The 25,834-nt window shown below is 47.6% G+C and overlaps 1 protein-coding gene across 1 annotated transcript in view; it reads right to left on the bottom strand.

Annotated features, from left to right (window-relative positions):
• Positions 1-25,834, bottom strand: part of CAPN14 (calpain 14) — a 59,240-nt gene that overhangs the window by 27,380 nt on the left and 6,026 nt on the right. The window contains exons 8-21 of the mRNA XM_058550704.1: positions 23,279-23,353; positions 21,972-22,135; positions 20,762-20,925; positions 20,257-20,265; positions 17,878-18,083; positions 16,739-16,775; positions 16,205-16,261; positions 14,522-14,579; positions 11,909-11,973; positions 10,491-10,559; positions 9,742-9,820; positions 9,022-9,138; positions 8,615-8,670; positions 6,730-6,875 (exon numbers count right to left, since the gene is read on the bottom strand). Of these exons, the coding sequence (XP_058406687.1) occupies positions 6,730-6,875; positions 8,615-8,670; positions 9,022-9,138; positions 9,742-9,820; positions 10,491-10,559; positions 11,909-11,973; positions 14,522-14,579; positions 16,205-16,261; positions 16,739-16,775; positions 17,878-18,083; positions 20,257-20,265; positions 20,762-20,925; positions 21,972-22,135; positions 23,279-23,353 (1,302 nt within the window). The remainder of the gene's footprint in view (positions 1-6,729; positions 6,876-8,614; positions 8,671-9,021; positions 9,139-9,741; positions 9,821-10,490; positions 10,560-11,908; positions 11,974-14,521; positions 14,580-16,204; positions 16,262-16,738; positions 16,776-17,877; positions 18,084-20,256; positions 20,266-20,761; positions 20,926-21,971; positions 22,136-23,278; positions 23,354-25,834) is intronic.

The raw sequence follows: 25,834 nt of genomic DNA, 5'->3' as shown, positions 1-25,834 counted from the left end.
CTCTTAGGACGAGGTGAGGGAGCAGCAGGGTGGCTGGGAAACTGTCCACGTGTGTGCGCGTTGCTCAGCGCTCTGTGTGGGAGCTGGTCTGCCTGCTGAGGGCTAGTGGGAGGGGGGACTGAGAGTCCCTCTACCCACCACGTCCGTAGACATGGCACCCACATCTCAATAACCAAGCTAGATGGTTGGAAGCACACAGTCCTCCTGCCCCAGCCGCCACTCCCCTGTTCTGGCCCCAGGGGTCATGGCAGAAATTACCTTGCTGCAACAGTAGCCTCCAGGTCCACTACCAGCCAGCTATTCCAGTCCCCCGACAGAAGGGCTCACAGACCAAAGCAAGAGGCTTAGATTGCATGTTGATTGAATCAATTTAAAACACAGGGAAAGCAAGGGGGTCGACGGTTAGTTAACCCACTTAGAATATTGTGGGAGAGGTATGGAAGAACCACATGACTGAATCCTGGGGTATGCAATGCTCCTCTGTCCTGTCCTTCTGCCACATCAGCCCTTCCTTCTGATGGTGGGTCACAAGCACCAGGCTGAGGTTTGAGCAAGAGGCCCAACCACACAGGTGCTCTATAAGAGACACAGGGGCTTGGGCGGCTGGCCACAGCTGCAGTTTACCAATGAGTCAGCTGAAGGCCGTGGCTGTTGATCTGCACTTCTGGGGGCCACAATGGGACCGTATGGATGTCACCAGTGGGCGGCTGATTGAAGATTGAGTGCCTCATGAGTCTCGTGTGTGTTTGACATATCCTGACTATTTTGTGCCTCACGCGCCTCATGTATATTTAGTGTGAATCGTGAATATTCAGCGCCTACTCAGCTCCTTCATCTTCCTACCTGTGTTAACACACGTGGTTCACTTTATCTCTGGCTACCATGTCTGCCAAGCCACTTGCTTCTACACTTCGTTTTATCTATCCTCCTTATTTGTTTGTTTCTCTCATTTTCTAAGCAGAATCAAATAATCCAGCAAACGCACATGACACCAGGTCAGTCCACTAGAACGGGAACCCCACTTTATAATGTGAAAGCCCTTTCACACCCACAATCTTATTTAATCTTTGCCACTACTCTGTAGTCAGGATTTACCGTCCCAAACCAGAAGATGAGTACACCGATGCTCGGAGAGGTTAAATGACTTTCCTAAGGCCACACAGTCACATATCTGGCTTCTGGTCAAGTGTGTTTCCCATTTCACCAGCCCACCCTGGATCATTTTCACTCTGTTAAAGACCCCCAACTCTCATAGCAGAACTCGCAGGATTCAGATGTCTCCTCCCAGCTCCTGAGCCTCACAGCCTGCCACAGCCTGATCTGAAGAAACCATCACTCTGGAAGCCTGGGTGTCAGATGCATGCACAGACAGACACACACACACACACACACACACGCACACACACACGCACACTTCACAGAGGAAGGATACGCAGCAGTGAGCCGGCCTGAACAACTGTCTCATAGGACCATTTCTGGACAAAGCCTACGTGTTCACAACATACTAGAGTTCACGGGAGGCCTCCCTGCAGCCCACTCCTCCCAGAAGCTCGGCCCCTCATGCAGAGGCAGCGGCAGTTTCCGGGGAGGAGTGTCTGCACCCCGAGAACACCACAGCCCTCGCAGCATTAAACCCCGGGCCAAGGGCACCTTAACAACCTCTGATGTCTCCCTTCTCAAGGAAGCCAAAGATCAGGGAAAGAATGTTCAGCCTGAGTCAACCATCCAGGGAACCCTCGACCACACAAAATGGGAGTGAGGGTTGGTGCACAGTCAGCCTTGCTGTGGGGCCTGGACCGGGCCCAATTCTCCGCGTGTGTGAAAACCAAGGGCGGAAGAGCCGAAGGGGCCGGCCGGGGGCCCACAGCCTGGTCCACTGGCTCTGCCTCGGCACATCCTGCTGCTGCCGGCTGTATGGCCTCTGGCCATTACTGCTGATGAGCAATCCGTCTGATGGCTGGGCGAGTGGAACATCAAGCTTGATGAAGCTTCCTTTTGGGGGAGACTTGATGTGAGGCCAGTGGGAAGACGGGACAAAGACAATGATCATTTTGATCATTTCATTCAGCCAACGTAGAAATGAATCTGGAAATGAATCTTTTGTACAAAAGCCCTCAAATAGATGTTTTCCAGGAGAATTGAAGCTTAGGTTTCAGGCACCAGAGCCTTGGGGACTCTGGTTCAGAAACCACTCGGCTTTTCCCCTGATGGAGTCCTGGGCCATTGCAGAGTGGAGTCGGCCCCTCCTCTGGGGCCAATGTGGCTGTAGAGGGGGACTGCAAACCACACCAGAGGCCTGGCCTGTGCTCAGCAGCTTAGCACGTGATCACACGTGATCCACACAGCGTCCTCTGGACCACAGGTATGAACACTGATGACTCCCCAAAGGTAACTTACACCAGTAAATGCTGGAGCTGGACTCAAGCAGGCATCTTTTTAAGGCCAGCCTGTGCTCTTGGCAAATTTGTTCTCTCCCCCCAGAAGCAGATTTAGAAGTTATATCGTCCACCCTCCCCCAACTGCACACATAAATTTTTGAAATAGTTGAATTGAGAAGCTAGGCAACTCACCTAAGGCCCCATGGACAGCTTTTCAGGAATATGGAAAACACCCAGACTCCCTGCCCAGTTGAGGCCTGCTCTGTCTACCACCCACTCTACCTGTGTGGGGCTGCATGACTTCTGGCCTAATTTTCTTCTGCAAGCAGGACAGGCTGTGCAAGCTGAGGCTTAGGATGGAGATGTGGGCTCAACAACCAGGCCTCATCTCGGTCTGGGTCTGGCCCAGGACCACCCACCTCCCACTGCTCAGAGCTTCCACTGTAGCTTATAACCTGAAAGCAAAGGCTCTGGAACTTGACCCAGCTGGTTAGTCTTTCTGGGAAGATGAATTCTGACTGTGTAAGAGCACATGAGGCCCGAGTCCCTAGAATGTTGAGATAGGAAGACTGTCTTCAGATAGTCTGGTGAGCTTTTCAAGGCAGTTTGAACTGCCCCCCAGGCAGGGCACCGCACTTGGCATCAGAGTGAAATTGCACCTTATGCAAAGTCAGAGGGACCCTGTCAGAGGAAAGTTATGTGTCTTTTTAAGCAAATCTTAAATACTTATATTTTCAATTAGCAACTCAGATACTGACATTTTAAATGGTGACATTTACCTGAATTACTTCAAAAATCGTTCATTCATTCAATAAATCTCAGACGTGATGAGCTAGGCACTCAGCTAAGCCCTGGGGTACAAGGGTGAGTGGGCTGGGTGCCATTGGATCCCTCAAGGAGACGCATTTAAAACAAGTGCTTAAAAACATGGTTTGCTTTTTTCAGAAACAAATACTCTGTATAAAATACAGTACAGTACATCAATTAAAAACTAAGCAGAAAAAAGAGGCAAGGAAAGAGAAGTGAGTCCGTGTGGGGCTGACGGTGGCCTTCCGAGCTGAGTCAGGCTGGGAGGGCACCAAGTTAGCCCAAGTGTCCCAGACTGGCACTGAAGCTGTCGTCTGCAGTCCCGCATCCGTGGAGCCCTTGCATGGGGACAGAGCGCCATCTAGTGCTGGCATCAGCCTCAGCACATGCCACAAACGCTGGAAGGAAGGTGCCCTTCCGCCTCCAGAGAAATCAGGCTGAGCCCACATTTTTTAAGTGCACTGCCAAATGCCAGCAACGCTCGGATGTTATCTTATGACACTCACCCTGTGAGGTGAGGACGGTTCTCACCATTCTATCGATGAGGCTGTGGAGATTCAGGCAGCTGGAGGAGTTGGACCAAGGTCCCTGAACTAAAGGTCAAGGTGGGGATTTGGGGCTGTCCTCCCAGAGGTCCCCGAGAGCTGGACACACAGCTTGCTCCTCCACAAAGCCAGGCAGAACTGGCCCATTTTCACTTACCCAAAACCTATGAAACTCATTTCCTCCTTTTTTTCCATTGTAAATATAAATACATATATTTTATCAGGGAAACATCAGATTGAAAATCCTGGAGGCTAAAATCATTTCTCTAACCCAGCGTGACGATGGGAGGAAAACAGTCAGCTGCTGACTGCCCTGCCCCGGGCCCCAGCTGGAATCTGGAAGGTTCTCTTTGGTGACTGAGTTTTTATACAAAAAATATGAAAGAAGGGAAAAAGAAAAAGCAGGGATAAAGAAAAGGCAGGTATTTTAGTCCCCTCCTGCTCTGTCCATTTATTGCACCAGTTAGTCATTTTTTTCTAGATTTGGAAGCCTAGAACAGGGCTCACCGTGGCAAGCTCCGCCTGCTTGGGCTGGACTGTGGACAATCCAAGCTTCCACATTCCCTGACCTTGCCTGTCTTGACACTTGAGGACTGATTCCTTGCTCCCCCTTCACTGGACTTCTGGTACGCACACTTTCTACTTGTCTTGGTCGTGAAAAACTTTTGGCTTTTGACTTCCGGGAATTACAAATGTCCACCACTCAGACCTTCAGCTTGACTTTATGCTGACCCTTGTCCGGTCTATCCTGTCCCAGATCTTTACTTGCCCCTCATGCCCTCGAGTGACAGAGGATGAGGAAGGTATATTTGGGTGGGAGATGGCTTTGCCCTTGATCTCCAGTACTCAGCTTTGCGGGGCATGGAGGGAATCGATGGGAGCGGAGGTCAGCCGGGCAAAGGGCATCTCTGACTTGCCACAGTAATAGACTCAGGGAGGTGAGGGTAATACATAAGTGACGTGGGAGGGCACTTCAGGACACCAAGAAGCCAAAAGAGGGGGCTCTATCAGACTTAATTAAGCAAAACCATCACACTGTAGTCCAAGTGTCATGAATAATGGTACTACCTTCCCATTAGCCAAAAAAATCCCCAAAATTGCCTTCATGGACCAAAGCAATAACTATGTAATTAAAACAAATATTTACAATGGCAGAATCTAAAAACAGAGATGCTGATAGACATAAAAATTGTTAAAAGACTAGAAACACACGACTATCATTTATAAAACCAGTAATACCTCATGCATTTGTCACTTTATGGCAAACCATTTTACATTTTATCATTTGGAAATCGAAAAGATTTTTATAAATAAAATACTTTTCTACCATCTTAAGCCATGCTTTGAAAGTGATCCCTCCTGCTCCTACAGTGCCTGTCTACCATCAGGCTGTCAAGTTTCCTTTAGTTCTGCCAATGGACACACTTTTATCCCAACATTCAGCCTCCTCCTTTAGTCTGCTATGGAAACCAGACAGCCGTATTTGTTAGAATAGTTGGTAAATCTAGAAAAATAGAATTTTAGTGAATGGCTCTGAGGTGCTAACCTATGAATAAAATTCATGGGCTTTGGGAAATGGCCTTTGTTCTGGTTTTCCACCTAGGTTCTGGATTGGTAGGGATGCCACGAAAGTGAGGCATCATGGTAGTTCAAAAAATTAGATATTCTGACCATCCACTGATTAGCTCTACCATGTAGCATGGATTGGTTGTTCTTCTCTGAAGTAGGTACACAGAGGGTTTGAAATGGATCTGATAATCCATAGGTAAACAGATGGACATCTGCCACACGAAGGAGGCACTTTGAGAACTCAGGTGTTTTAAATCCACTGGTCCCCCCAAATCCAAATCATCTGGAGATATTGTCAGCAGAAGACCACCAAGTGACCTCAGATGCCAGAGCCAGCCCACGCCGCCTGGACTCTGCCAATTCTGTTATTTTCTGTGTTCTTGAAAGCTCAACAGATCCCCACCCCACCTCCAAACAATTGAAACTTAGCCCGTGCCTCCACCAATTTACAGATGCTGGCACAGTTGTCTAAGGACATATCATTCCTTCTTCAGATCTTGAAACCTAGACTATTACCCCAAATGTGATGTCATTTGGCACATCTAAGGTCATTTAAGTTGGACAGCTATGGAGGGAGTATTGTACAGAGGTTAAGACACCAACTCTGGAGTTAGACTGCATAGGCCATGTCAGGTTACACCTCTGCTGTGACAAGCTTGTGGCCACAGGGAGGAGAGCTGGTCTTTACAAGTCCAAGACAATCTTTACTTCCCTTTTTGCACACTGGCCATCCAAAGGGGAGATCTGCAGAAGAGAAATCTTCCCAGCTGAGAAGGTGATGGCTGGAGACATGGTCCTAAAGAACAGTAAGTGGGTTGGGCATGGGTTGATTTCAGCCAAAGGCTACCGTTGGGCCATATGCAGAGTCCTTGGTGAGGGCAGATGAGGCTCCAGCCTTTTCAGGAGTACAGAGTCATCCTCACCCACTGGACATAATGGGAAAGCAAATTATGGTCAGTTCAGATCCACCTCTGACATTCAGTTAAAAGTGCTTCATTTCTCGGTCACCAGATCCTAGATCCTAAAATAGGACTTGAGACCTCCTCCCCCTCATTCCTGAAAAGCCATGGAGACAGAACGTTAATGGATGGTTTAACCAGAGGGACCACACCATCTGGTAGTTAGTATAAATCAACCTGAAATATAATCAGCCTCCACTTTTCATGGTGCCTGTGAATGATGATAGCCAAGATGTAGGCTGATTCTGCATTCAATTCTAAACACTTTTTTCCCCCCATGAATTCACTTTGGCTTGCTTATGACAGCACTGTGCAGGTGTGTGGACCGAGTGGGTAGCAGAAATCCATTAAGGCATGTTTTACGTGTTTACATTTATGGGCCCCTTTGTTTGCTTTATATGGATGTGATGAATGGTCTCTCTAACCCACATAGAGGGGATCTCTGGGGAAACCACTCCTCAGGCTAATTACATCAGAATGATGCTGCTGCTGCTGGTGATGATGAAGATGATAATGGTGAAGTTACCAATGGTGTCGGAGAGAACCTCAGAGTGAGATTCCAACAAGTTGGCTGCCACTCCCTGTAGACCTCCTTTGATGGCCCTGAGGATCTCCTCCTCATGGAACCAGAGATGGTCAGAGCTGGAGAGAATCTTAGAGACCACCTAGTCCAGCCCACTCGTTTCACACACAGGGGAGCTGAGGCCCAGAGATTTAATGTGATTTGCCTGAGGTCCTGACGCAAGTTACAAGGAGTGCTGTAGCTTCAGCCTGGATCTCAGTCCAGTTCTCTTTTCATGACAGCACATTGCTGTTCGGGAGCCTGCTCAGGCTGTGGGCCATCCTGTTTCAATTGCACGCTCACGTGGTCCTGCTCTCTCAGCTCTGAGCCTGTCGCTATGGAAGGACTGCTTGGGACCAGGATGTGACCTTGGCGATCTGAGCCAGAGGTGGGCTCAGAAGATTCTAACCAATGCCCCTCCAGCTGAATCCCACCTTCACACTTGAATATGGGAGTGATTGAGGGGAGACACATGCTGAGGGTCCCTATATCTTGGAAAGTTAATCCATAAAATGAACATCTGAGGTCAAGGAAGAAACCCCATCTTTTACTAGTCCCTTTCTAAGCAGCCCCAACAGAGGTTGTGTTTCAGAAAGCAAGAGCAGATAACTCAAGTCCAGACTCTAATGCCTTTACAGTGACCGCACCTAGCCCCACATCTGGCTCATAACAGGTGCTTAATAAGTACATGCAGTTTGAATGATCAAAGAAGACAGTCGGTATCAGATGTGGATTGGTCTTCTCCTGGGCATATCACCTCATTCATTCAACAATCGTTTGCCAAGCACCTATTACATGCAAAGCACTGTACGAGATTCAGGAAGAGGGCACAGAGGCAAGATTAGAATCCCTGCCCATATGGGGAAGGCTGAGCCAGCCCTTGACACGAGGTTTGTTTCTGGCCGATAAGTCCTGCCTGATCTGACCCCCATCACTTCAGACGCATCTTGAGCCAGTTTCCTCGTTCTCTGTACGCTGGCCAGGACCACACACACTGTCACCTCCAGGCTGCGCCCTTCCCACTCTCCACTCTGCCTGCCCAGCCCCCGCTTATCTCTGAGGTTTCAACTTCAATGTCACCTCCTCCAGAAAGGCCTCTGTGGAAGGCCCTATCCAGACCAGCTCTCCTCTGACTGTCTGTGCTGGAGTGCATTGCTGGCCAGGTCTTCACCCCTCTCTGTGGCCATGCCCTCTGCAGGTGACTTTGAAGTTCCTCTCATGACAGAGGAGGAGGCCAGCTCCCCATCAGTTGGAAGTGGCCTTGGCCATGTGACTTGCTCTGGACAACAGAATAAGTTGCAAGGCACGGTTTGCCAGACGGGAGCCTGGTCTCGGAGACCTTAAGCGTTGGACCCGGCTTTCCTGTGCTTCTGCCATTGTCCTGAGAAAAGCAAGCCTGGCCAGGGCTTCCTCAATGAAGGTACCTGGCAAAGCCCCCAGCTGACCCACAGATGCACGAGACAGCCAGCTGAGACCAGCTGACTCCCAGCCATGTGACTTCGGAGCTATATACGGCTGTCATGGGAGCTGAAGTTGTGGGTTTGTCACATGGCATTACTGTGGTCCTAGTTATTGGGTACACTGAGTCAGTCTCCCATTCCCTTCTATGTGCCTAGTACAGTGTGAGTGCTTAGTAAGTATGAATGAATGAATGAGTACAATGAATGCAGTGCTACTCCCCAAACTCAGTAGAACGAGGAGTCCGCAGAACCCATCTCCTTCACAAGAGCCTGGACCTGCAGCGGCCACCTCTACCTGAGATGATGCAAGCCAACCCCATGGAGAAAGTCCTACCTCTGGCTTCTGGAGGTATATCCCTTTGCCATCTTGGGTTAAGTTTTGGAAGACATCTGTGAAAACGCAGCAGAAAAAACACAGCTAATGTGTGCTGGGAACGTTATGAACTAGTCCTCCCACATGTCCCCTCACCTGGGAACCCAATTTCAGCTCAAAGGCAACCACATGTGGCCACCTTAATATAAGGGAGCTGCCTCAAAACTGCCTCTGGAACAGGCAGGGTATAAATTAGTTTGGGTCTATGCAGCCAGCTTTCACAGGCATAGCCAGCGTCCCTCATAGTTCCCTGGCCTGTTGTTTCTGATCCGGCAGCTGTCCTCCCTCTCGCTTGAACTGGGGACAGGTGGGCAATCCACAAGGAGAGCAGAGGAAGCCTTGACCCTCCCTCCTTCCCACCAGCTCACCCTCCATTTTCTCCGCACGCAGCATCAAGTGGACAAAGCTGACAAAGTCCATTTGGAGGCTGGGGTCACCATAGCGGATAAGCAACAGCTGGCAGACGTCATCACTGAGCACGATTCCTGCATTGAACACAGGCTCCCGCCGTGAGTGTTGGGGACTTCATACCCAGCTCCCCTCCCACGTGAAGTCCCTTAAATTGTCCCTCCACTTCTTGGACCTGAATGCTGTCGACATGAGGATCTTCTATGGGATTCATTGTGAATTGTTTATCATTTAGTCCATCCATTTTACTTTATCTCCACTCCCCATTCCTGCCCCCTTAGGCAACCAGCATGAGGATCTTTTTTCAAGTGGGTTCCTGGCCTTCAAGGCAGGAGGCAGGCTGTTAGTGATCAACAGCATCTGCTTTGGAGCCTGGCTCCTGGATGTAAACCCCAGGCAAGTTGCTTAACTTCTCTGAGCTTCAATTTCTCCCTCTGTGAAGTGGGGATTATAACAGGGTGTTGTTGAAGACTAAATGAGAGTGTGGAGTTGCCCACCCTCAATAAATGTTAGCTATGATCATAGTGATTCTAATAGTAAATGTTTCTATTATTGGCAGTTCCATGCATTTGGACCTCTGAGAGTAAAACTCCGCCCATTAGAATTACTCCAGAATGTCACGCACCCCCTCCTCTCCCTGCCTGTCCATGCCCTGCAGCACCAACTCCTCTCGTGCCTACCTGCCTCCCTCATGGCAGCCCGTAGCTGGGCCCAGTCCAGACATCCTGACCGGTTACTGTCTTGCTTGTGGAAAACTTCCTGTGAAGAACCCACACCAAAGGCTGAGAAAACCAGGCATTTCCAAGCCCCACCTCATAGCCCCTCTGTGCCCCAGTGTCAACAATTCAGAGGACTGTTGGCAAGTGTGAGGCTCCACCAACAGTGCCTGACGCCAGGACAAGAATATGGCAGACGGTCTGTGCCAGGATCTGACCACCTCTTCCATTTTTCCTTAAGGCTTCTGAGAGAGGGAGCAGCCTTTTTGTCACAGGGCATAGACAGTCTGGGTATAGGTAAATGTGCTGAATCTAAGCACATTATCCAAACTTTGAAGGGCTTCCAATTTTATGACTCAGGAGACAAAGGGGAGAGTTGTCAGCAGTGGTTGGAGAAGCAGGAAGGAGCCAATTTATGAGGGACTCTGAATGCCATGCTAAGGAGAGTGGACTTCCTCTGAAAGCCATGGGGAGTCTCAAAAAGCTTTTAGTAAGTAAGTTACATGGTCAGATGGGTGCTTTAGAAATTCAGGAGACTATTGCAACAGGCTCTCTGAGTTTGGGAGAAAGACAAGGAGGTCTCACTGACGGGAGATCAGAGAAGACTGGGTGAGTGGTTGGGATTAAAGGGCTGAAAGGGAGACCTTTCATACTTTGCAGAATGGCCATTTCTGCACCACCCTGCTAGGAGGCATGTCAAGACTTGCTCTCACCTGGTAGAGCGTCAGCTGCTTCCGCAGGTCCCTGAATTCCTGGATGTTCATGGTACCTGACTCGTTAAGCTGATAGCAAGGTTAAGGTCAAAGCTGCCAGAGGAGTTTCATCCACGCCTCTGGAGGCAGCGATTGGCCCTCCAAACAGCAGTGTGCAATTTGTGGATGGCCCCATTCATTGTCGGATATCCCTAGTTGGCTGGTCAGTCCAGCCCATGGCTCCCTCGCCCTTGCTATGGAAGGACGGAATGAGCCAGAACGCAGCAACACCAGAAGAAGTGCTGATGACGGTGGTGATGATGGTCATGCAACAACTACCATTTAATGAAGCAGGATATTTTGACATAGCCAATTTGATGTGATTTAAATAAAAAACAGTATTTTTTTCTTTATTGTTAAAAACAACTTATGGAAGAAGTCAGGCATAGGGTGGCTAAGGATGCCTCTTGTATTTAGTTATTTTACGAAGTTAAAAGCTTAATGGTTGGCCTTTAGAGCATGTCCAAATATCCCCGCATCAGAGAGAGCACCACCTGCCATCTCCACTTGGGCCACCTTACAGGGAGCCCAGCACTGAGTTACATGATTTACCTACGTTACTTCATTTTCCCCTAGTAGACGACATAGGTATTAACTCCCTCCCGTGATGGATGATAAAATGAGGGTTCAGAGAGTACGATCTTGTCCAAGTTCATACAGCTGGTGACTAGGCTGGGACCCACTCCAACGCCTGTACACCTGACCTCCGTCCCACACTGTCCATGCCCTCTGCAAAGTTTCTGCAAAGACTGTTTTTTTGTATTTGCAGGCCCCGTCACACTATCCATTCTTTGTCCCTATCTGTAGTATGGGTAATCAAACTTTGATTAAATTGTCTACTTAGAAAGGCAGAGGTTTTGCTAGAAAAATTGCAGGGCTGAGAACCAGGAAAGCTGAGTTTGCGCCATGTCATTGAACATCCTGAGCTCTGGTGTCCTGATCTGTAAGTGGGGCAGCCACTGCCTGATCACCAAATGGGAAACTTAGGACCCTGAAGCTCTTGTTAAAGCTTCTTCTAAACCTAGAGAATTGTTACTAACCACCACTCTCTGGCTGCCGCATCCTCACTCTCAAGAAGTAAGATTATTATCATTAATAGTTAATAGTGATCACGTATTCTACGCCAGTTCTTCACATGTGTTATCCCAAGCCCTTCACATGTGTTATCCCATTTGCATCCTCACACCGATCCTCCAGACTGGGTTTTAACACCATCTCTACGCTCAGATGAGGACCTGGAGGCACAAGGAGGCTAAGTGACTTGCCCGAGATCATACCACTAGGAAGCGCTGGGGTTGGGATTCAAGCCCAGGCACCCTGGCTTCAGGGTGAAGCTCCCAACCAGCAGCATGAATCCACCAACAATCCTGAAAAGATACGTCCAGTAGGGCCAGGATCCCCTGGCAGGCGTTGAGGCTGAAGAGGGGCTGCGTGGTCCCCAGCCCTGTAAAAGAACAGAGAGAGTCTGCATAGGGGCTGGCACCAGGACTGCATGGCATGGCCCTTCCCTGAACAGGACAAGGCTGTGCTGTCTGGGCCAGCCTTAGGTTCTGATAACCATCACTTATGTGGAGAGGAAGGAGCATGAGGGCAGGGGAGAGAAAGACGACTTGGTGGTGAAGACTTGCTCCTATACCCCAGGAGCACAGTGAAACTCTGCAGAGAACACTGATTGTAGCCTGGCTTTGCTTTCACAGTGGGTCAGATGGGCACGGCCCTGTGTACCTAGGAAGGGCCAGGATCGTAGAGGTATGAACTCCCAAATCTGAGAGAGACCTGTGAGACCAACTTGTTCAAGCTCCCACCTAAATTAGGGGATTTTTTCCTCGGATGTCTTGATAGATGGTCCATCAATTACAGGAGTTCACTTTTTCCCATGGATGGACGGCTTTAGACAGGGAAAACTTCTTATGTTAATTCCAAAGGAACCTCCTGTAAAATTCGCTCACTAGTCCTAGTTCTGCCTCCAGTAAAGCATAAACAGGTATTGGTCCCCTCTCAACATTTCTCCAACTGTTCCCCAGACGATACTGTTTCTAAACCCTCATCCCCTTCTTCTAGACCCTACACTTTGCCAATATCTTTCTAAAATGTGGGACCAACACACTCCTTCAGATGCAATTTGATTAAGCAGAGTACAATGGGTCTATCACTTGCAAAATTTTCAGTCTGCATTTCCCAAACTGTGTTCCAAGGGAGATGTTCTGCAGAGAAAGGGTTTTGAGTTCAAATAAATATGAAGCATTTTATCTATAGACCATTCTCTCTGTTCACCATGCACCTTAGCATATGATAGTTACTGAGGAGCCAACACTGAAGTTTTCTTTAACACAGAATTTCCCAAGTACAATTGACCACAGAACCTAATCCCTTCTATTTTCTTACTAAAACCTCCTGGTTTCTAATGTTTCTTGAAACACAATTTCAAAAACACAAATCTAAATGCTTCCATTAAATACAGCCTGAATTTGGATTAGCTTATTTAGCAGCAACTTGAAACTATTAGCTCATGTTAAGCTCGAGGTCAACTAAATCAAGCAGATATCTTTCACATAAACTGCCACAAAAATGAGGTCTCTTCTGTTAGGAACTTGTACAACTAATCTCCTAAAAAATAACAAAATGGCAGTTTTTAATTATCATCCTGACTCCATTTCATCTTTTTGGTTTGGGCACAGCTTGTTGTGAACATTCTGGATTTCAATTCTGCTGTCTATTATATTAATGATTCCTCCCAGCTTTGTGCCATCTGCACATCTGATGAGCCTACATTCCATGTCTTCTTCTGAACCATTGATAAAAGTTGAGGAAGTGAGGTGGGGGAACACCAAGGGCAGAATCCAAAGACTCTCATCTATAACACAGAATTCGCTCCCTGTTTTACATTTATATAATTCTTGGGAATGGTGATAAGACGTGAGTATATCTCATATTGCTACTTTTCAACCCACATGTCATCATTTATCGTGGGAGACTTTACCAAATATTTCTTCAAAATCCACAGTAGTTCTCTGATCTATCAATCCAGAAAGTCTCTCATAGGACTAAATGAAAGCAATTTGTCCACACATTCTTTGGAGAGCCATTTTGCAAGGCATTTAAAAAATTTTAAATATGCACAAACTATCTCTTCTGGATAATTTCTCTAGAATGCTTTTGGGGAGTGGGGCCGAGGGGAGGCTTCTTATATTCTACAATTTCTACAGGCTCCCCTTCTGGCTCTTTTACGATACCCGAATTTGGCTTTGAGAAGCCATCAGGAAATTATTTCAAGGCCTGAGTTATACAATACCATAGACTGTAACTTGTTTGGGTTTGAAGTCTTGGCTTCATATAAAGGAGAAGCAATCACATATCTTAGGTAGCAAATACCCTTTAATGGTTTGGTTTACTTTTTCCATTTTGAAGTTCATTTTCCTCCCTGGAGAAATCATGTTCTTCTCACTCAAAACATGCATATAAAATATTTATCTATGGACTTGAAGCTTTCCTAATAATTTATCCCAGGCTTCATATGAAGGCATCCACACTACCCATTTGCAGTTCTCCTAGGTGGTGTTCTCCGTCCTTTCAAATGTTTGTAGGTTGATCAATTTAAATATGAGTTCATCTGAGAGCTCCCTGGGTGGGCCAGTCAATACTTAACACTTACTTGCCAGATTAAGGAAATGGGTGCATTTCTGCCACATGAAATTTATACGCCAAGAAAGAAGTACTCGGCTGTTCTCCTCAAACAGCAAAATGGCAGAAATCTTCATTTTCACTGCCACATGAGTCTACACACCAAAACTAAGCCAAAAGAATTATTTTCCAAACTAAATAAATTCCTTTACTGCTTGTCAGACCGCGTGACCCACACTTGTGTAAGACACAGCTGCTCGGCGGACCAGCGTGCAGTAATTCACACATCCCGCTAGAGGAAAGAGAAACAGACCCAGGGTGCAGAACAGTTGTGTCCCCTGAGTCCTACAGGATGACGCCAAAATACTCACTTGACCAGGTAACACGGTTCAGGATCTTCTGCAGTTGAGCTGCATTTATTTCTGGGTGCTGAAGTGGAAGAGGGGCGGCAGGAGAAAATGATTGTTACCCAAGGCTTGTTAGATGCAGAGGGGCCACGGCTAAAGGGGGCTGGATCGTTCACTCCAGCATCTGCCCAGCATGGCACATACGCCACTTCTGAGCAGACAGAAGTGACACCATTATGTTGCACATGAGGAATGTGACTAGACATGTAATTAAATCTGGGATTTCATAAGAACTTTTACAACGGCTTTTAACTGAGTGCCAAGCCCGGAGCACCCCAGCAGAGCAGGACTCCTAAGTAGTAGGCTAATAGAGAGCAGCCGTTCTCAAACCAGGTTCTACAGAGATGCTTCAGAAGTTCAGCAAACAGTTTGGTTTGTATTTTATTCTTAATAAATATCCTCAGCCAAGACTCCAGATTTCAATTTTAGAGTTCATCAGAAGCAACTCTTTACACTAACATTTAAATTCAACATATATTCATGAAATACAAGTATCATAAATTTGAATTATAAAATAAACACATATTCATAATATACAATTTTTTTTTTTTTTGTGAGAAAGATCAGCCCTGAGCCAACATCTATGCCAGTCCTCCTCTTTTTGCTGAGGAAGACTGGCCCAGAGCTAACATCCATGCCCATCTTCCTCCGCTTTATGTGAGACGCCGCCAAAGCATGGTCCGACAAGCAGTGCTTTGTGACCCTCGGGGATTCCGAACCCGGGCCACCAGCGGCGGAGCGCACGCAATTAACCACTACGCCACGTGGTCGGCCCCCCATAATATACAATTTTGATCTGTTTTATATATATTGGGATTCTCTAGGAGATTTCATTTGATAAAAGGACCGCAGCAGAAAATGTTTGGAACTCCCGGTACGGAGGAAAACTTATAAACAACACGTGTAAGATTCTGACATATCCTCTCTGGCTGCATTAAGTGAAGTACAAGGGGTGATTATGAGAGAAGATGGGAGGGCAGGCAAGCAGTGAATTAAACTGGGAGCATTACTAACCTCCAATGACGTTACTCGGATGTCAGACCCCAGATTCCCAATGTATTTCTTGCCCTAGTCCTAAATGGGTTTTGTGTCCTGCACGTTAGGGACACAGTGGCCTCCAGAGTCCTGTACTCGCGCCGCTGGCCTCCTAATCTGGGTTAGCTCAAGAAAGCACTCCAGGGGACCAGGTGGGTATCCCTGGTCCTCCTTCTCCCCAACTGCCTGTCCCACCCCTACTCCAGGTGACCACCCAAGGGGTCTTTCCCCCTGGGTTTCTGTCAGATGGCCCTCCCCCAGACCCCCAGGGCTTGTCACTGCCGTACTCCTGCTCTCTGCAACACTGATTCTCGACTCTGCTATATTCCAGTTTCTCAGGGATTAAAGATTAAAGTTGTTTCTGCTACAACTAGTCAAGTAGCTTCCCAGAACAGATATGCATTTTACAAGAGCCTTCTGGAGACAACAGCTTCACTCATCTGTCTAAAAACTTGAGGACCTGAATAGAAAGTGGCAGTTTGGGGAATAAGTGGCCTTAAATCACAGTTTATACACAGGGTCAGGCAAACGAAACCCCTACCCCATGGAATAATATGCTCCCCTGTGTCCCCTGCTCTGCCCACCTCTCGCTACCACACCTGGTCAACTCACCTCTTCAAAGAATTTGGTGGAGAATTCATCCTGCCCTTCATTTCGGTCTACTATTTCCTATAGGAACAGACACAGAAAGATTTAGTCATTCACCCGGATAAATGGACTCTTGGGCCCACACTTATGTCCATGGCTCCCAGGCCTCTGAAATCCACAAATTTGACCATGAGCACTGTCTTCAATTTTCTACCACAGCGTTCACACATCCCCTGTTTCTCAGTTCTCGCTGCCTTTGGGGAAGTAGCAAACAGTGAAATGGGCAGAAGAAACACCAGGTAGAGAGAAGCAGGTGAAAGTAAGGTGTCACTCATACACATGGGGCTCAGGGCCCTCAGTGCAAGGACCTGACCAGAAGGGCGGTTCTCTTGGTGCAAAGGCAGCAGAACCTGGGCACTCTTAGGGCACAAAGATAATGTAGTATGTGTGCCACAGGATCTGCGGGCCTCCTCTCCCGACCCCTGAACGTGAGGGAGAAACCCCCCATCCTGGCTTTGCAACAGTTCCAGCCGTTTGGAATTCTGCCTGACTACTCACCTTAGAGAAGACAGCACTGGAACTGCTGCCGGCTTCACTGAGGGGAAACAGAAGACAGAATTACCTCTTGGGGAGCATCCTGGGATCCTTTTGGCCAATATTTTCCCTCCCTTGAGAACTCATCTTCCACGTCCCTGTCCAGCTCTCATGCCTCCCCTCCCACTTCTCCCTGAAGGGTACAGTCCGGCACACACACCCCGTGCTGTTTCTCACCTCTGTGCCTTTGCACATGCCCAGCCCTCTGCTGGGCAGGCCCTTTACTTCCCCCACCCTCATCTAACTACTCCTACTCATATTTTAAAACTCAACAGTCTGCATGGCAGTGAGGCCTGAGATAAATTCAAATGACCTACGGCCAGAACATGAAGAAAAAAAATGAGAACTGGATTCTAAGCATTGAAGGGCTGTCATGTCAAAACAATCACAGGCAGGGCTGGCCCTGTGGCCTAGTGATTAAGTTTGGCATGCTCTGCTTCGGTGGCCCAAGTTTGGTTCCCAGGCATGGACTTACACCACTCATCAGTGGCCATGCTATGGCAGTGACCCACATACAAAATAGAGGAAGATTGGCACAGATATTAGTTCAGGGCAAATCTTCCTGGGCAAAAAAAACCCCAAAAAACCCCAATCATAGGCAAAATACTAAGTTTGGCCAGGATGTATGTATATTGACCATTTGCACACACTAGTGGCATCTGAGCCTGCTTGTTGATGACAGCCTCCCCTCATCTGAACAACCCTTGTGCATCTCTTAGGGATCACCACCTCCCTGAAGCCAGCCCTGCTTCCCCCAGGACCATGGAAGGTTATGCCCTGTGCAGATAAATGCTTGCACTGGACACAGTATAACATAAATACTGCTCCTATGTCCATGTCCTTTCCAGACCTTGAGCTTTCCAGACCTGGAGGGCAGGAGCCATGCCTGGTTTATCTTCTTATCTCTAACGTCTGGTGGAGGGTCATTTGTTACTAGAAGGAGAGCAGGAAGGAAGAAGGGAAGGATGTTCATGGTGAGAGCTGCCCTGCACTCCTGCTCCCCGTCTCTTTTCTGTGTTGGTCACAGAGACCCTGTCCTACGCCATTTCCACCTTGCCCTCCATACCTCCCCTGGCCCCAGTAGGAGAGGCCTGCACCCTTACTAAAAGACATGCTTCCTGGAGAAGACTCTGAGGACGAACTCCGACTCCTGGCAGGCCTCAGACGTGCAGGGCACAACGAGGTACATCCCTGGCTCCAGCCACAGCTCCCGACTCACTTCTCTCTGTGTGCAAAACGGCTCAGGCCAACTCAGGGGAACATTTTTCCAGAAGAACTCAGCAGGCAGTCTCCTCTGGCCATCATAGTACTGTGGGTGAGGACAGAAGGGCAGTTGAGGTGATCACCCAGGGCTTGTGGCCAGGCCTGGGGCCCTTGGCCAGGAGCAAGACTAAGGTGGCCTCTGATTTGCCAAATCCAACCTGCCCCAGTGGAGGACAAGATAAAGTGGCGAGGAGCGGAGAGAAAAAAACAGAACCTGTCAGGAGTGGGCACCATTGCTGGAACCCTACGTGGGGTTAACGTAACAGGTCAACTGCTCTGACATGTGGAAAAGAAAAACCACATCGTATACAAAATGCTGTGAGGAATGTCGCTTTACCCACACTTTCCATTTTACAGTTGAGGCTCTGAGGCTCAGACAAGTTAGGTCATTTGCCCAAAGTCACCCAGCTGGTAGGAGTCCCAGCCAGGACTGGGATTCAGGGCAGCTGAGCGCCAATGCCCATGTTCTTTACACTTCCTGATGTGGCCTCCGTGTATGTGATACTGTCTCAAGGTTGATTATGACATGATTATGGTCACAGATAGAGATGGACCACCAAATGTCTCCTCACCTACAGCATAACAGCTACATCAGGTAAACTGGACATTCCATGTCATCTCAGTGAAACAGCCTCGGGAAGGGGAAAGAGGACTGGGCCAGCGCTCAGAAGACCTGCATCAGGACTCTGGTTCACACATTGCCTTGGCATGTGTTTATCTCATATTTTCTCTCTCTCTGTGCCTCTATTTCCCCCTCTTTCCAATTTTCTCTCTTGCTCCCTCACCCCTTTGCTCTCACTCAGGGCTATGGAGGGAGAGGAGGTCCATATGGAGGATCCTCTCTCCAGTTTATATACAGCTGCTAACAAAGACATTACCCACCCACATAAAGACATATTTCACAGATTCCACTCAGCACTGGGGAGATAAAATGTATCTCCTGATGATGCATGTTTTCTTTCATCAGATAATGAGAACTAGGGAATCATCCTGTTGCCATCTTTGCCTTGGCTACTAGGAATTTCAGAACTAAATTTTATAATCAGCCATAGTAGCTGTCCTAGTTTTAGTTTTCCTGGTCAAGTCAACTGCTTACCTATCCTTCATTCATTTATTACTTTTTTCTTGCCTTTTAAATTTTTTAACTGGCTTAGAGTTTTGTTCTGTTCATAATTTTATTGTAGGCTGACCCAAATTCTATTCAGAAATAGGCATAATGTAAATAACTTTTTCTTTTTAAATTAGTAGGCAACTTTGGGAGCGCTCAGTGTTCCCACAGGAGGAAAAAAACAAAACTGGCCTAAGACACCCAATGCAAAATGGTTTCCTTGTAAAAATCCTTTTACTCGATTCAGTTCAATCTGAGAAAATTAAGCTTTTCACTCCTGTTTTCTTGGGAAACAAAATAACAGCTGCCACCCTTCAGAGGCTGTGACACCTCAGGCCTTCTTAACTGATCCCGCTAGGCTGCCACTGTGGCTGAAATATAGAGTCATTCTTGTCCTCTGCCCGTGTTTCTGTCCCATTTTCCCAAGCCTTTGTCCCTTATCCCCAAGGAGGTGGGCTGCATGGTCTCCTGAGGTCCCATATGTTATAGATCTATTTTATTATGGGCTTCGTAACCCAGGCAGGACTGTGATTTATCATCTTTCTTGTGCTGTGACAGTCTGCAATGTTAGCCCTTGGTGTGTACGTAGGCATTTAATAAATTCTAAAATTTATCGATTCTACACCAAGCTCTGAGACCTCCCTATGCACGCATAAGGACTTCCTGGGATACTTGGATAAAAAAGAATAGCAGGGGGCCAGCCCCATGGTGTAGCGGTTAAGTGCGCGCTCTCTGCTATTGGCTGCCCGGGTTCGGATCCCGGGTGCGCACCGACACACCGCTTGTCAGGCCATGGTGTGGCGGCGTCCCATATAAAGTAGAGGAAGATGGGCACGGATGTTAGCCCAGGGCCAGTCTTCCTCAGCAAAGAAAGAAGAAAAAAAAAAAAGAAGAGGATTGGCATGGACGTTAGCTCAGGGCTGATCCTCCTCACCAAAAAAAAAAAAAAACAGAATAGCAGATGCTCTTCACTTCCGCACACATAGGCAGTCGGCGTTACTGTCAGCCATTCTCGTAGCTCCTTACATAAGGCTGCTACGGTCAAACCGAACCGCTTGGCCACCTGTGACATCACACAAACCAGGGCCAGCTGGTCCAGTGTGGAGCTCACCTTGTTCACCTGAAAAACAAGAAAGAAAGACCTCCTTAGGCAGTGAAGCACTAACCCTGATGGAGGCTAATAGATAAGAAGACTCTCCCCAGAGGCCCTCCCCTCCCACAAGACTCGCTGTTTCCATCACTGACATTTTAATCTGTCATCAGAATTCTGGAAAAGAGTAAGAGAAGGAACCCTTTGCTTCTTGGGAGAGGAAAAGGAAACCAACATTGATGGTACCAACCATGTGCTGGGCATAAGGATAAGGATTGCCACATGATCTTCTTTTACTCTATCCTTGGCATAAATGTCACTGTCCCCATGTTACAGATGAAGAAACTGATGCTCAAGTGCAAGGACGTGACTTGTTCTAGATCACATATTCCTAAGGGACAGAACGAGGATGTGCACCCAGGCCTGTGGGTGGACAGAGACGGATGGTGAAGAGGACAGGACACAGGAAGAAAGGATAACGATTGGAGACCCGGTGCACGGCTGCGTGCCCCAGGGGCCCACCTACCCTAAAGAGATAGAAGCCAATGGCGAGGTGAGGCTTGCAGTTGCGGTGCCTGTGCCTGGGCTTCTGGAGCAGGGACACCAGCACGCTGCAGGGCATGTGGGCCCGCCTGCCCTCCTGGGGCCGCCAGACGGACAGCAGGAACTGCGGGTTCCTCCAAAATGTGTCTGGGGCAGAACACAGAAAGGTGAGACAGGTCCCCAGCTGCCGCAGCATCCGCCGCCTCCAATCTACAGACCAGGCACCTGCCCAGGAGTCCCACCCGGCCGTCCATCTGGACAGAGTCGGGATCTCCTCCAACTCAGCTCCATCCCGCACCTCTTCCATCTCAGGTTCTTCTAAGGACACATGGGCAGAGAGTGACTCTCGCCACTGGATCCCTTTGCCCAGCACAGTGTCTGGCACAGACTTTGTGCCCCATCAACGTTGCTGCCCCAGTAAGTGATTGTAGTAACTAACTGGGGAGAACGTGTCCATGATCCTGCAGGATCTGCATTTTAACGGGGACCAAGCCTTAGCTCAAGGGCAGCTTCAGCTTTGGGGGAGTCACTCTGCGGGGAGGGGAAGCCAGAGCTAAGGGCGCCCTGACCACCGAGACCGTACCCCACAGGGTTTTCCTCCAAAGTGATCGCTCAGTACCTCCATTGTGGAGAAAGGGACACCATCACCAAACCGCTCCATTTTGAGAATTTTGACATCTTTTTCTCCTGCAACTGATGACCTGGGAATCCCTGATTTTGTTTCCCTGCCAAACTCTGGATAAGGAGTGCCTTATACATATGAAATAAATACTATTTCAATCCTGCCTTTAAGGGGGATGCTTTTTAGGACTTCAGCATGTAAATGTCCTTCTCCTAAAACCAAAGAAAGGTTTAACCCACCCTTTTACCAAGCAGGTGAGCTTGTGACCTCCTGGTGCTGATTAGGAAAAGGCGCCCTCTGGAAAGATGCAGCCCCAACAGGCCGGCAGCTTGACTGAGAGTTCTATGCCTTTGTGCAAATTAGGACCAAAGGTCCCCCATATGCCCAGTGCACGCAGCCCAGGGCCAGAGCACGCAGCCCAGCCAGCAGAGCCCCCTCATCCTCAGCCACATGCCTTGTGCGGGGCATGAGCTGCACAACCATTCACGGTGGCTCTGCCCACATCCCCACATTTGCCTGCAAAAGCTGCCACTCTAGACCCAACAGCCCCAGCTCCTGTGCACACGCTTACCTCGGGGAAACTTCATCTGGCCACCAGCCGTGGTCCCCTTCTCCCATCTTCCCTCCCTCATGGTGTACGCCCACTTCTGGCCCACTTCCTGACTCAGCAGGCCTGGGGTCAGTTTACAGATGACCAGAGCCATGAAATGTGCTTTAAAGTCCTTCAGTGTCATCCTGCAGAGAGGAAGAGGGAACAGCACAGAGACAGATGAGATCAGGACCAGGATCTAGTCATCAGGACCAAAGGGGAGGCTGGAACCAAGCAGGGGGCAGCCCAGCCCTCTCCCAGACTCAGGCCCCCATTCTCCACTCTCTTGTGCAGAGCTGAGCTGGCCTTGGACACATGAGAGCGGGGCTGGCGAGACCAGTGTGAGGGTCTATCATGGGGAAGTGGAGCCACGGAGAAACCCCGTGGCTGGAGGCAGCCTCCTACAATGGCTGCCTGAGGGAAATGTCCCTGTTTCACTGATTGCAGTGATAAAGCAAACTGAGGCATTCATAACTAGTCAATTGACTAATAAACTTTCAATAAGAATTGCACAAGTCGGTTCTCAATCATTAATTGATAAAAATCTTTGCCCCTACTTGCTAACTTTGTGACCCACGGCATGCGATTTGAACTGTCTGATGCTCAGTTTACTCATCTGTAAAGTGGCAATAACAGTATTTCCAGGGCTCTTGAGTTCAGTGACCACTTCAAAAGAGAGAGGGCCACAGCGGTCTGAAAAGGATGGGTAATGAGAGAAGAGGGGCCCAGGGGAACAGGGTAGAAGTACATAGGAAGGGTGCAAAGTGAAGGGAAAGGAGAACAGATGGTTCTCATGTCAGATACCCAGAAAGAGCATCAGCTCAGGGTGTCTTGGGGGCCTCTCATAAAAAGGGGTGAGTGGCTTTGGGGTGGGTGGGAGTAGTGCTAGTCTGCTCTGGAGGGCACAAGTGAGGTGGCTCAGAGTTTGGCAAGACCTTGTAGTCCCTTCTTTCCTCATCTCTTTTCTAGGCCAGGAAAGGCAAAACCTTGGGATTGAGTGTGTTGACGGATGCAAGAGGGCAGAGTGGAAGTCAGAGAGGAGGAGGTGGCCACCCCCACACTGTGCTTTGAGTGTCCACTGAGCTCCATGCCAGCGGTCACTGCTCTCATCACAGAGACTGTGACTGTTTGCAGGGGCAATTTGCCCTGCTAGACTGCGAGCCCCTAAAGGCTCTTCTCGATCTCTGTACGAGCGGTGCCTGACATACACGAGGCATCCAGTAAAGATCTGCTGGATGGATGTTCAAATATAAGCCAGGGCATTTGTCCCGAGTCCCCAAGTCAAATACCAGAATTCTCCATCATCATCTTTTCTCAGCAGCAGAATCTTCTCTGTGGGGCTCAGTAGCTCCCATTTACTTGAGCTAAAAGCAGAAAAGAAATGTTTTCATGGGAATGGAAGGATTGTGGAGAACACACGAGAAATTCTTTTGTAAATGCTCTATGGTGTCATTATTTATTCTCATCTTCACGCTGCTTTGCAGACAACTAAATCTCACATCTGTATTATGAAAGCAACATGTAATGTTAGTTCGTCACTTGCTGTGAGCCAAGCTCTGGGCTAGGCCCTTGACATACTTTATTTCACTTAAGGCTGAGAATAACTTTTCAAGGGAGGGATTTTTATTGCCATTTTAGAGATTAGGAAACTGAGGTTACAAGAGATTCAGTCACTTGCTTGAAGTCACAGAGCTATTAAATGTCAGAGGTGGCCTTTGAACCTACACTGCTATTGCTTATATTCAAAGCCCGTCATTTTGGACTTCTATTTCTGGCCATGAAGGGGTAAGGCTTTCCTGTATCACTTTCCCAACATAAACAACTAAAAATGTGACAAAATATAAGAAACAATTGTTTTCGAACATTGGACAGCAGGCAGCACAGGATTGTGATCCCAAGAGGAGGGAAACAAATGAAGCGAGCCCCAACATTGCCTAGACTCCTTCCTGAAACGAATTCCCTGGATAGTGGTGCAGGGAAGTGGAGCCCAAAAAGAACCTACTAGTCTTGCTGATTGGAAGAGGCAGAGTCTGCAGTTCAGAGAGGCCAAGACAGCTAGAATTTGTTGAGGAAAGTGCCCGAGACGAGGAGGCCACCTAAGGAAGGAGCTCCAGAGAACGTCACAGAGGTTCCCTTGAGCCTTTGGTCAAAAGTAAATCTGTGCATTCGTAAAGTGAAACCCCACAAGACTGGATACAGAACAATTCCCAGAGCTGACACAGGGCTGGGAACCATTTGAATTCCCACCAGCCAGAGTTGAAAGACCTTATTAAATACAAGGGGCCGTTAGTAGAGATCCTGGAGGGTTTACACCTTAATAGTGGGGTCAAATGATCCCTGACATAAAGATTTCTCTAGACATGTCCTAAAAGTACTTTAAAACAAAACCTCAAAGTATCAAAAATAATCCCTAAGCAACTTAACTCCCTGCCAGAGAAAGCTCAATGTTCTTTAAAGGAATACTACAAAATTCAGCACCCAGAAACTTAGGTTGACAATGTTCAGCAACACAAAAAATTACTAGGCATATGAAGAAGCAGAAAATGTGATGCATAACTAGGAATAAAAACAGTTAGCAGAAACAGAGCTAGAAATGAAAGAGATGATGGAATCAGCAGATAACGGCGTTAAAACAGCTATTATAAATATGCTTCCTATCCTCAAGGATGTAAAGGGAACTATGGAAATAACGAGGGGAAAAGTGGAAGATACCAAATGGAATCTCTAAAATTAGAAAATATAATATCTAAAATGAAAAATACACCAGATGGGATTAACAACAGATTAGACACTATGGAACAAAAGCCCACCATTTTATTTAATCCTTATCACATCTCTGGCTCAGAGAAATTAAGAAGCTTGCCTAAGATCACACAGCTAACAAAACTAATTTAACCTAACTCATCACCTATCTCTAATGCAAGTATTTGTTCTTCTCTGAAACAAACTACCAACATTATGATGTTCTATTTCTGTAGAACTTTAAAATTTATATATATCTCTGGATGCCATTTTTCCACACAGACCCAGTTCCTCTGACAATCCTCTTTATTAACGTATAATAAATATAGGGCAGCACATCCTATCAGGAGTAAAATTCAACTTACTTTTCCTGAGCTTTCATTCCTTCATCTATAAAAATGATTAAGTGATAACGTATATGTGGACACGCTTGTGTATTCTAAAGTGTTTCACAGAGTTAAGTATTATAAATCCTCATAGAAAGAGGGAGAAAGACTTTAACAGTTGGTCTCCCTTTCTGCCTGTGCCCTACATCCTGTCAAGCCCACATCCATTTAGGGTAGCCTTTAGGCAGAAACAATCTACATGTAGGCATCTAATCGGAATGCCCACAGGTCACTAAATGTAACCAGAAAGTAGGGACCAATTTGGATCTGTCTACCTCTGACTTAACAAGCCCAAGAGTGGACTGAACCACGCCAGGGAAAGAACACTGGACCAGACAGCAAAGACGTTGGTTGAGTCATGCTGGGAGACCTTAACTAGCTCACTCAATCTAAGCATCAGTTTCTTCATTAGTAAAATAGGGATAAAACTACCTACCTTATGATAGCGTTGTTTAGGGGATTAAATGAGATAATAAAAATTCAAAGAGATTAGCACAGTGCTGGCAAACTTTCAATAAACATTAGCGTTAATTATTATAATGAATGAGAAAACAATCTATACATCATTAAGCATCTTATAAATGTGAGGGATTGACCTTCACGGTCTGAAAGCTTTCCTGATTTAGCCTGAGACCAAAGAAAGAACACCTTTGCATGTCTGTGCAGATGGCAACCTCCTGTGCAGCCTTCACCTACCCCTTCCTCACTCACCCCAGC

The sequence above is a fragment of the Diceros bicornis genome, chromosome 12, assembly GCF_020826845.1.
Source record: "Diceros bicornis minor isolate mBicDic1 chromosome 12, mDicBic1.mat.cur, whole genome shotgun sequence".
NCBI lineage: Eukaryota > Metazoa > Chordata > Mammalia > Perissodactyla > Rhinocerotidae > Diceros > Diceros bicornis.
The sequence above is the reverse complement of the archived record's forward strand: the minus strand, read 5'-3'. Positions and strand labels throughout refer to the sequence as shown.